Here is a 12,969-nt window from a genome sequence, read left to right on the forward strand (position 1 = left end):
TCTGTCTCCTTACACTGTGTTGGTTTTGAGGGGTTTTTTTTAGCATTCATCAATCATAATATTTGGTTATTATCTGTCTGCCCTCTCACCTTCTAGAATGTAAGCTCCATGCCATCAGGGCCTTTGCTAATTTTATCTTCATTGACTTATTACAACATGCATGGCACACAGTAAGTTCAACAGACTGCAGACTCCTTACTGTATAAGATTAAAAGAACAAAAAGCCTTCAAATTAGACATAATCCCAAAGCAACCTGTGTAATCAAGACACCGACAAACATTTAATAATGCCTCTTAAAAATATGTGTACCTCACTCCTGACCTGTCTAACAATCACTGGCCAGTCTTACAGCATGAAACCTGGAATTGTTTAGTCTCCGCAATGGAAGGGAAAATCAGTCGTAAGTGAAAAAGTTCAGCCTCTAACGTTGAAAGCATCAATTCTTAAAAATTCAGACAGTCAATACTTTACAATTCAGTTCAAAACTTGATCCAGTTGAAAGCTTCAGCCACAGCACCAGAAACTCTTTCCTCCTCTTATGTTTCCAACACCACCCATCTTCTGTCCCCTCTCAGGCCCAAAGAGAGAAGGTAAGAGTCTGCATTAATGAAGGCTTTGAATTTGAACTCCAAATACAGTCCAGCCCGAGTGGAAACTGATGTTTTTCTTCACAAATTTCTAGAGCTGATGAAACTGGACCAGAAATGGCATGTCTTGTGCTGCTTGTAAAGACTTAAAGGGCCGCCACACACGTCATTCCACACGACTCACAGGAGCTCGTCACACAGGGCAGACACAGTCTTGAACGCTGCTGTTCTAAGTTATACATCCGAGACCTCTTAGTTCAGTTAGAATGACTATTACACTCAATCAGAGAGTCAGGAAAACTGGGAACTTAAGCAATGTCTAAAAGCAAACACTCCCAAGCCTGCAGCGTCCGAGTGCTCGGACCCAAAGCTGTGGGTAAATATCGGCATCCTCGTTAACACGGGCTTTCCCAACACAACCCCATCCCCCTGAGAATCTCTAATAAAAACATGGTTCCCCCCTTTGGTATTCAAGTAGTCAGGCTCTGACCAAAAAGAAAAAGAAAAAAAGAACTGCATAAAGGGAAGGATTTCAGCTAGGGCATTAGATACAGAAAAATCAACATGCAACTTTGGAGTATAAAAATCAGTAAGCCCTCAGGCCAGTCAACAAAGAATGTAGAAAACGAGAAATCTAACAGAAAATTTGCTCCTAGTTTTCACACATCCCACCACTGATAAATTCATAGCAGGGGATGGAAAAGGCATTTACATCATCCCTTCAGTGATCTTCAACAGCTTTACAAACAAGTACTAGATGGATATCTCTGCTTTACACAAGTTATTTCTATTATTAGGAAGATGAAAGGTACACAGAGGTCAAGAGCCAAATCTAAGTAGAGCTTTATGCTAGCAAAGAGGGTTAAAATTACATGCAGGTGTACTGAAGTCACAGGCATGGTTAATTTTGTCCAACAACCCGAGTCCCTCTGAACACTGAGCTAGGGGAGAGTACTAGTTAGAAAGATTTCTTTATTCTCAAACCAACTCCCCCATTTCTAACCACCATCCTCTCCCTCCCTCTCCCTCACAGGCTAACTGCACATTTCTATTGTCAAAGCCACACTGAAAGATGGGCAAAGACCACAATCACCCGGTTCATCTGCCACAACCACTGATCAGAGCATGCTCCCTGAGCCCCACTTCTGGCTCCAAAGCGTAAGTGGATGCGAGGACATGAGCCCTATGGGGTTTGGGAAAGGGAGAGCTCAAACAATGTTCTTGTCAGCATTTTAAACAAAAAATCCATTCAGTGGGCAGGGCACCGTGCTCCTTTTGCCCCTTCTCCCTAGGAACTAAATTAAACAGATCACAGACAGTGGCAAGAGCTGGCCTTAGAACAGCCTCCCCCTTATTTGTTATTTTTAGAAATTTAGTCGACAACGCCTGACAACTAAACATGCCTAGAATAGCTAAAGGGAGGGGGGATTATCAGATACTACCAGCAAAAAAACACTAGTCATCACTTCCTCCAACCCTAAGAAAGAATCATTTTCCACGTCTTTATAGCATCACACAGAATCTGAGCTTTTAGAGTCTTATATAAAAACAGAGTACGCACAACACATCATGGAAACTGATAATGCTTCCTGACTGGAGCACTGTTCCACCCTCACACGTGTTTTCTTAAAAACAAACGCAGAATAAAATGAACTCAACTGCTTTACACAAAAGTTAGGAGTACAATGCACGATGTGTCCATTTTGGAAAAATTTCTCACAGGATAATTATGTACCCAAAGAATGGCTTCATGAATAGTGATGGAATTCAAATATTTTTATTATGCTGATGACAGTTGAGAGATTTATTTGAAAGCAAGACAAAGTGAGGTGGGAGAAACTAATTGTAATTAGCAAGACACTATAGCTGAAATAATGTAGTGAAGATGCAGAGAAATGAATAAAATGGTAAACTCAAAATAATAAAGCCCTAAGTAATATAACTATCTGCATCAACAAATTAAAATTCATAAAAATATGCCCTGGCCGGGTGGCTCAGTTGGTTGGAGCCTCATCCCACACACCAAAAGGTTGCAGGTTCGATCTCCAGTCAGGGCTCATGCCTCGGTTGTGGGTTCAGTCCCTGGCTGGGGTGCATCTTAGAGGCAACTGATGGATGTCTCTCTCACAAAGATCTCTCTCTCCCCCCACCCCCGCCACCATCCCTCCCTCTCTCAGGAAAAAAAAAAAAAAAAATCAATAAACATATCCTCCGGTGAGGACTAAAATTTTTTTTAAATAAAATTCATAAAAGTACATTTTATAAAATTTAATAAGATACCACTTATAAAATGTCCATGTATACTCAAGGAATTTAATAATTTATCAACATTTTCTGCACATTTTTTGGCCAATATTCAAAGTATCATGTATTTATAAAAGACTACAGGATAAAGCACCAGTGACTATAGTAATGTCTTCCTAGATCTGTTATTTTAATTTACGTACGTGGAGTTAATAAGCTATTACACAGCTCTATCCAAATTATCTCTAAAACAGGTGATGCCCAATATAAACTACCTTTAAGCCACCACATGCACACCTCCGAGATTTCAGTAATTTAAGCAACTACTACAAAGATATCAAAGGAGATGCTGTCACCTCAAACCATATTTTAGCTGGCAAAGCTGTGGGGGGTATTTATTTTATTTTAGCTTCTAAAATAGATCCCAATTAACTTTTATTTTAGCTTCTAAAATAGATCCCAATTAACTTTTTTAATTAAGGTAATTACTGGACATGAAAGAAAACTGGTTTCTTGTTTTGTTTTGCTTTGTCTCCCGCCAACTTTTAATTTGATGGGGCATTTTTGCTCCTAAAGTGGCAATTCACAAAAGACAAAAGGTTATAGTGATAAACTTAAAGAAGTGACCCTAGATATATTCTAATCCAACCCTGTTGTTTCTACAACAAGGACACTGAGGCTCAGAGTAGAGCAAGGGCTAGAATCCAGAACTCATGACGTAACAGAAGGTATTTGAACAGGAATTTAGGGCAATAAACTCCCTGCTTTAAATCAATAGACTTGGAGATCTCTATTGACTGTTCCAACACCAGTTTGGATCTTGCTCTCCTGAGCTGACATGCACAGCGTGCTCATTAATACAGGCGTAGCCTCATCTGCACTGAGTACTAACAACTGACCCCTGGCCAGTATCACTTCAGGTTAGAGGAGACCTGTGATCTACTGCTCAGAGTGAGAGCTGGAAGGTCTCAGGTGAAGTGTCCTGATTGACTTCACCTCACCATTCAGTTACAAGAGCAAGGAGGCATGCGATAACCTAAAAGAAAAGTCAAAGTCTAACTCATTAACTCAGTCTAAAGCAATTATTCTCTAAACAGGCTGAAAATGCCAGAGGAACTCTCAAGCGTGGGAGAAAGGGGCTAAGGACAAATATTTATGGTAAGAGCCAGAAAAGTGCATACGTATAAAGCATATGGTAACGAAGGCTGAGGTCAACGACCCTCTGGAGCATTCAAAAGGATAGCCTGGTATGGGTACAGACAATTATGCCAAGGAAGGGAATCAAGGACCCCTGGGCTGTATCCTGGAAGAAAAGACTAACCAAATCAGGATGCAAAAGGCTGCACTCTGGGCCAAATGGAATGTAAGTTCTTCATCAAGTGAAGGTGCACGTCAGTGAACAGGTCAAATCAAAGGAGTGTGTGTGTGTGTAAAATACCTGTAATATATACTTTGCATGGAAATAAAAAAGTCTGTCTGGGCAGTAAGGTAAACCTATTTGAAACGTTTACATCTGAGTTCTGGAACACCAGACCTGAAGTATTTCTATTGAGGAAATTAAACACATCACAAATGGTTCACACTGGGGCAAATATTAGCCCCTGGATCATAACACAGAGACACTGACCAAGGTATTGACAATACAGCTGTGGGCAAAAGTAGTGAGTATGCCAAACAGTTTATTCTTGTATTACTACTTATTAATTATTGTGTTATTTACTTGTAGTACAACTGTAAACCTACTTTGCCCACCCCTGTGTAACCAATAAAGAATACTCAACCAGAAAAAGAGCACAGGCGGGCTTTGCCAGACTCACGCCTGTTCTTCACTGAAAGCCGCGGAGAAGGGTTACACAGCTACGATACGCCCTGAGACACCAGGACATGGCGAATATATATAGTTCACTATAAACTCTACAGTGTCCAACCAGCAGGCTCATTTAGACTTAAGTCTTAAATAACTAACAACTATTTTTAACAAACATCCATTTTTACAAATGTTGAGAATGCAAATGAACCCTATAAAGAGATGAGTATTCATATCTGAAATCCCAATGGTGTGGGACAATAAGAAAAACTTCAACTGAGACTCCCCCAGTCAAAAAAAGAAAAACAAAACAAAACAGACTACTAACTTGTAGTTTTTGAAATTAAAAAAAAACAACACTCAATGGTGACTAGCTATCTAGCGACTACTGAAGGTAGAGATCATCAAGCTAATCTGTAGCGTACAGACACTGAATATGTATTGTACTTCTCTAAAGGACTCAGACTTTCCTGGGTTGAGGTGGGATGATGTCTCTGAAAAAATCAGCTCTCCTCAGCAAGAGCCTATGAGGTTAACTGTGCAAACATGCTGTGAGAACACCGTGACTTGTTAAGAGTAAAAAGACTGGAAAGGTAAATCATGGTACAGCTATACAGTGGAACACCACATTAGCAATGCAAATGAGCAAAGCACACTCCGCAGTAACATGGATGTCCTTCACAAACACAAAAGAAGCGAGGCAAAAAAAAATAGATACAGTGATTTTGTTCATGTACAGTTCAAAAACAGGCAAGATTAAATTATACGGTTTTGGGGATACAGATAGATAGTAAAACTGTATTTTTAAAAAAGGAAATAATTATCACAAAAGTTGAGTAGGGGTTGGGAGGAGGGCAGGCAAGGGCGGCATTGTGATCAGGAAGGGAAGTTTGAGGAGGGGCTCTGGTGTCCTGCCAGTTTGTCATTTTGTGGCCTGTGACAGAGGTTTGCTCTGTTATTAAGCTGTACGAGGTCTGTCCAGAAGGTATTCAGCAATGCAATACGAAAAATAGAGACATTTATTGAGAAGATACAAGATACAAGAAACATTGTACACAGGACAATGACACCTCAGACCCCTTCAATGTAGGCCCCTTGGGACCTCACACAGTTCTCCCAGTCACCATCAGCTGTCCCATCGTATTTCCTGAACCTCACTGAGGGTCTGAAAGTTCTTCCCTTTCAAAGGTGATTTTTAGTTTGGGGAAAAGCCAGAAGTTGCAGGGTGCCAAATCTGGGCTGTAGCGGGGCTGAGTCACCTGGATGATTTGATGTTTCATCAAAGAACCCTGCACGAGGTGTGATGAATGAATGAGCAGGCGCGTTGTCGTGATGAAACTGCCAGTCACCAGTGCCCATAGCTGCGGCCTTCTGAATCATCCAAACAGTTTCCGTGGAGGAATATTCAAGCTTAACACAAAATCTGATGCACATTTGTTGTCCTACTCGCTTAGTCATTTTGAATGTGATGGCCACACAGTACACATGCTCACTCAACGATGTCTATGGCCCCCACTGACCAGTACAATAAAGTCTTCATTGTTCACGCATGCGCATTCCAGTCCACTCTCCTTAGCTGCCAGGTCACATCAATGACAAGCAAACTGCTCCCATTATATTAACAATGGCTGGACTTTTTCTGGACAGACCTCTTATTATTTTAATATATATTTCTATACTTCCGTAAATGCTATACTTCACCACAAAATAAATAAATGACTGACATTTTAATGGATTCTAAACTTAGAGCTATGCTAGCAGTTGAACTATTAGGTGTGATTCTTGTTTAATGTATAAAAACATTCTATTCACTGGCTCTGCTCTCACGTGCCCTTCTCTCTTCATTGAAAACTCAGACAAGAATCGGTGCCTACCATATCATAATGTCTGCTTAACCTCCCCTCCAAGGAGGCTCCCATCATATGCAAAACAGCACCAGCTCTAAAATGAAGTCCTTGGGCAAAAACTGGACATCCGTCCAAGTGCCAACCAGTCACCGCCCATGCTATGGAAAAAGTGACCCTCAATGGGCAGAGTAAAATCTCCTCAGTCATGAGATCTCCTCCAAAACATGTTCTCATCAGAATCTCAGGACTCAGCCAACTGCAAAGTGGCACAAGCACCTCCTACCCAGTTCTCTTGCCACTATTCTTCCTATTTGTTTTAGGAACCAATGTCTAAGCAAAACTGTCATCTTTATGAAAGAGTCAGGACTTCCACACAGCTTCTTAAATTCTTAAGCATCTTAAATTTTACTTAGATCATGGGCGGGAGAGCTATTTCACAACCCTGGGCTTGTAACATCTGCGTCAGAAGTGCATTACACAGGCCACAGTATCCTCAGTTTCCTTATTCTTATTTTTATTCTGTCACTGCTGAGCTAACTAGAGTGGTAAAAGGGGATGGTAACCATGTCAGAGACAGAGCGGAAGGAAAGTGTCCAACCAGTATATGCATGTGCCTCAAATACAACGCGGGCTCTAGGCTGAAGGCAGACGAGCAGATGAGCCCAAAGCAGTACCTGTTTGGCCTGACCTGGAACAAGGGACAGAACAGAACCTAAGAGTATGATGGTCAAAATGTATTCGTATACATCATTGAAAGCTTAGTTATCTCAAGGATTCCAGAGAGTTGAGACTCATAAGGCAAGCGGTCAGAAGTTGAGTCCCAGCACATCCATATGCTGAATCTAAGTTTTCCTAACTGCAAAAGAAGTTCACAATTATTTCCTTATTGCCTCCAAAAAGTGAGCAAAAACACTTCTCATTCTATATATCTCCTCAATCTATCAATAGGTTTTACCTCAACTTTAAGTAAAATTGAATTCTCTCAAAAATAAAAAGATTTCTTTCCCTTTGTAGCATACTATACATTTCAACAAGAAAATCATTTTTACAAAGAGATATGAGACTCAGGGTCATAATTCCAAATTCCAATTAATTCATGTCATTTTAAAAAATTATGCTTTGTACTTTTCTAATGACAATATGCACTGTATTATATATTATACATTCAGTCATCTTCTTTAAAAAACTGTATTATCAATATTTTTATTTTAATTTAAAATTTTTTTTAATCCTCACCCAAGGATATTTTTTACTGATTTGAGAGAGAGAAACATCGACTGGTCGCTTCACCTCTGCACCCCGACAGGAGACTGAACGAACCCACAACCTAGGCATGTGCCCTGACAGGGAATTGAACCTACAACCTTCTGGTGTACAGGACGATGCTCCAACCAACTGAGCCACCAGCCAGGACTCAATATTTTTAAAAATAGAAAATTCCATCTATGACATAAAGAACATGGTTACTCTACTGTACTAAAGCCACCATTTTATAGCTTCTCTTGACTAGAATCTACATCGCTGAGCTACTTAATCACCCTTAGGATGAAATGGTGACATTCCCTCCCAAAATCTGATCTATCATGTTTATAAAAGATAAAAATCTACATAACATATATATGTTGAGTCTGTTATGAAAACAGTTCCTAAACAGTCCCACTCAAATTATTATAGTCTGAAGAATAACCCAACATAGGGGGCATTAAAATGTAAATATGGAGTTTTAAGAAGAAAAACAGTAAGACTATCTTTTCAAGGTTAAAACGTCCCTGTCTTTACCTTTCTGGTAAGGAATAGAACTCCCTATCAAGGATACGTGAGGACACGGTTATAGTCCCCCCACCTCTGCTCCTTAAGAAGAAAGGGCCAGCCAGCAGGAGAGGCCACCAAGTTGGTTGACAACGTAGGCACACATAGGCACAGCCTAACAGAGTTATCAAAAGCTAAAATTCTAGGTAAGCTTTGCACTCATACATAAAGACTGGGGGCGGGGGTGGAATCTGGAGAGGGCAAACATAAAGAAACAGTGAGAACAGAGGTGAATAAAAGGAGTCTATGCAATCCTAAAGAAAATGGGCTTTCAAATTAGAGAACCTGAATCAGACCAGCAGCAGGTCACGGAAAAGGTTTATTCTCAGTGTCATCTAGACAGACTGTTGGTACACAAACAGTAGGCCATGTTAAGTGCTTTGATTAGAAACTCCATCTGTGGACCCAGACCAAAAACTACCTTACTCCTTCCGTGATGAAATACATGCTAAACAGAAACAACCTGACCCTTATCTGCAGAGTTATGTATAAGTTGCGCCTCCCTAATTTAATTGTAGGGAACCTGAGGGCAGAAATTAACAATGCTAATGATAATTAAAAAGGATTAAGATAATCATGTTAGACTGGCAAGAAATAATAGGGCCCAGAAGAAGAAACTATATATTTGAAAGGAGGAGCAACAACAGGGAGGCCTTGGGAAAAACTACCTGGAGCTCTGAATCAGTATCTAGTTTTGAAATAGGTAATAGGAAACCATATTTGCAATTACTTTGACTAGTGATAGCTCATATGCCCAAATTCCACCTACATTGTACTATGGAACTAAGGAGAACAAGGAAAAAGCACCTAATTTAAGATTGAGGAATCAGAAAAAGGTTCTCAAGAAAAACAGCCCTAAATTAAGATGCTATGGATTAATAGATGGAGCTGACAAGGGCAGGAGGAAGTTCTCTGTTAGAGGGAACTACGGTATTTTGCCGTGTATAATGTGCTCCCATGTATCATGTGCATTCTTATTTTTCCCTCAAAAATTTGGGCAAAAAATATGTATTATACATGGAAAAATACGGTATTCCACAAAGACCCAGTAGAGACAAAGAAAGCACAGCGAGTTCTAAAAGCAGAATATTCCCGCATGGCGGAAGCATACAGTGTAAAAGAAGGCACAAAGCATGAAAGAAAAACAGAGAACATTAAAAATAGCCAGAGAGAAAAACAAGAAAGGAACACTCAGACTGATAGGTGACTTCTCAATAGCAACAATGGAAGCCGGAAGTCAGTGAAATGTTGTCTTTTAAAAAGCTGAGAAATTCTTAAACATATAAAGCAAAATGAAACATATCCTCTGAACTAAGTGTACAGTGATGACGAGCGCTTAAGCAGCCAGTCGTAGTCTCTAAACATCGCTGCCCACTAAACCGAAAGACTAATGAGAAACTGATAAACAGCATCATAGAGGGAGATCTGATACATCTCTCAATAACTAAATAAGCAGAAAAAATCAGGAAGGAGATCTGAACACTACAATTAGCAATGTTTGTGCGAATGAGTGCGCATGTGGGTGTGTACACACGCATACATTTCAGGCTGAAGTAACAAAGCTACGCAGGTACGGAAGTAGAAAAGTACAGGATTGCTTCAGGGAAAGCAAGAGCATGTGGCGGGTGATACTACTAACAATACAGGCGAGGGCTGTATTGGAGAGTGTACTAAATGTAGAGGTAGGAATCATACAATAATTGAATGCTGAGGTAATTAAGAACCTACAATGGTAGAAGAAATGTAAAGCAAGAAATTAAATATAAACGAGTTACACACTAAAGTGGAAATATAAATTATCAAATGATGAAAAACAGTATAACACAATGATTACTATATTTTAAAGAGAGAGAGAGAGAGAGAGAGAGTGTGTGTGTGTGTGTGTGTGTGAATACATGAGTGTGTTCACAAAACAAAGTGTTGACTGACGCAACCACTGCAGAGGTGACAACACAGAGATGGGCAGGGAAGAGGGGAAAGTTGGATTTTCATTTTATCGTGTTTTACTTTTTTACTGTTCTTTTTAATAATGTACTTATATTGCTTTTATTATATAAATAACAGTAAAATGAAAGATTAAAAAGAAAAAAGAATACCTTCCTAGGGTGGAGGCTAGAGTTTAACTCCGCTAGTTTTCTGCAGCTATAATCAGCATTTCAAACAGGTACCAAAAAGCCAGCCAATCTGCTTCTATTAACTGACAGGTATCAGGATATTTACCCAGTGTTTGGGGCTACATGAAAGGAAACTTTTAGACAACAAATTTCCTAGTACTCATCGGAACCGAACAGCATGCTATAAGCATCACCTGTGGCAATTTTACCTTAGTAATTTTTAAAATTATAAATGTTAACACATATTTGTTGTAATTTATCCAACAGAGATTATAGGAGAATTATATACAATATACTTTGCATCTTGCTGTTTATTCATCAGAACAATTTTTCAGTATATTTACCTTAACATATGCAAAATCACACTGAAACAGTTACGCCTGGAGTAAACACACTTTTGTTTGGATCACTAGACAATAAAAATCTCAGTCTAGAACCGCTAGGCTGACGAAAATGGAAGAACAGGACGCAGTAACAACCTGATGACTACGGGACAACTGTTTTTCTTTTTTGTTGGCTTATTTGTTTTGTTTTTACAATACATCTCTCTGAACTATAAATCTATTATCAAGTTTGTTTAAATTATCATCAGTAGTCAAACAAAAATAAGCCTAAGTAACCTAAGGCACTCCATGCTCACCCAGGCCATGCCAACTCAGTGCCCGGAGAAACCCCCAGAAGCCGAAGGGGGTGCCTCACCAACCCAGCAGAGGGCTGAGTCAGACTCTGAACCACCGCCTCAAACAGTACTCACACAAATTAGATAAAGTGACCTATGAAGTCACTGTACCCGCCCCATCTCAGGAAATCTTGGTCCCAAGAAATTACAAACAGTTTTTTGTCTAGACATATTTTTACTATATACAGAATGCACTTCACCAAAGTATCTCATCCAAAGTCTTCATGTATAAGGACGTTTTAATAATAAACTCCAACTTTCCACAGATTTAACTAAGTTACCCTTACCTATAATATTTTTCTCTATCTAAAAACAGTAACAACTTGTTTTCCTCACTGGAGCACCATCCTTCAGATAGTTAATTAATTATAGCTTCCTACTGGGTCCTTGTCTAGAACCCAAGCTATGTTAAAGGAATTACAATGTGTGAAAGACAAATACATCAAGGTCCTTTAACTACTGTTATCATTACCCGTGTTCATGCCACACCACAACAATACATACATACTGTTTAAATATTTGTTGTGTTTCTATTTTTGTTTCTTAAAAACAGATATATTCATTCAAAGGCAAGGGAGAAAACACACTGAGGATAAGAGCATCCTATCTCCTTCAAAATTCCCTACAGTTTCAAGATATTTTTTTCATTGTCTTATACACAGCCATTATGGCTGCTTCACAGCTCGAACCACAATTAGAAAAAAAATGAAAGTAGTAACGGCATGACTTTAGCAGACAGTTTAATATGACACAACGAGATAATTACTTTTTTCCTAAAAGTTGACTACTGTCAATATTCACTCAAAACTTACTTCCAATTCTTTAATTTTTTCTTCTGCTATTTTCTGTTTCTCTAACAGCTGATTGTGAATTACCTCTTTGGACTGAAGAATAAACCTAAAAAACACAAAGAAGTTGAAGATTAAGCCACACAACCATTTTATGCATCAAAATCAACAGTTATATACCACCAATACTAAATTAAGAAAGCAAAAGAATAATCTCCCAATTCAGGACTAATTATATGTATTGTTATGTTAATGTGTCAAATTCCAGTAATCACTACGTTTTAAGCTGTCTTGGTTTAGAAGGTTTAAAAGCTTAAAAGTAAGCCTTATCTAAGAAGGAAATCAGGCTTCAAGTAAATTCACAGATAAAAGGAAAAAATATAAAAGAATAAAAACCTATTAGAGGTTAAGAGAAAGGTTAACAATAAAAATCCCCTACAATTTTTATTTTTCCAGTTATCTGTATCAACTTTTATATAGATATTTTTTAAGCAGTAATTATAAATTAGAGCTCTCTCTCCAATGTTCTTTTATTTATTTATTTATTTTTTGTAACAGCAGTAACTCATGACCTTTTAAAGTCACAATCAAGTACTGTGTTAGGATCAATGCATTAGTGTTTATATGAGTTTCTAACACAAAAAGCGTTGTATAAAGCCTAGTATCTTTTATTATTATTTCCAGAGTGTATAATACCTCTGAAAAGCTCAAAATGTACAAGTGGAAAATTTCAACTTTTTCCATTTTATAGTCAGGCATATTATTTACAATTGATGAGGATGGAAATATGAGGAAGCTTTAAAAATTAACACAATCTGTTTTGTGACTTATGTTCACAATTCTTGCTGTAGGGAAAGGAAGAATAAAATTTTTTATAGCCTCCAATAAGTGAACTGGAAAATTTCCCTTCCACTGGAACCAAGGGAAAACCTCAATTACTCAAACCTCTTTCAGGACTGTCCGACTACGCTGTACCAGATTTCAATTACAGATCACAATTAATTAAACAGATTGTTTCTTTTCTTTGCACATACTTTAGATTCTAACAAAGAACCTAACACCATCTCTTAATGAACAGCCAAAAAGAAAAATA

General features: G+C 38.6%; 1 protein-coding gene across 1 annotated transcript in view; it reads right to left on the reverse strand.

Annotated features, from left to right (window-relative positions):
• PFDN1 (prefoldin subunit 1) overlaps positions 1 to 12,969 on the reverse strand; it is a 51,674-nt gene that overhangs the window by 19,185 nt on the left and 19,520 nt on the right. The window contains exon 3 of the mRNA XM_024575136.3: positions 11,901 to 11,985. Within this exon, the coding sequence (XP_024430904.1) occupies positions 11,901 to 11,985 (85 nt within the window). The remainder of the gene's footprint in view (positions 1 to 11,900; positions 11,986 to 12,969) is intronic.

This window comes from Desmodus rotundus, chromosome 10 (assembly GCF_022682495.2).
Source record: "Desmodus rotundus isolate HL8 chromosome 10, HLdesRot8A.1, whole genome shotgun sequence".
In the NCBI taxonomy this organism is placed as follows: Eukaryota; Metazoa; Chordata; class Mammalia; order Chiroptera; family Phyllostomidae; genus Desmodus; species Desmodus rotundus.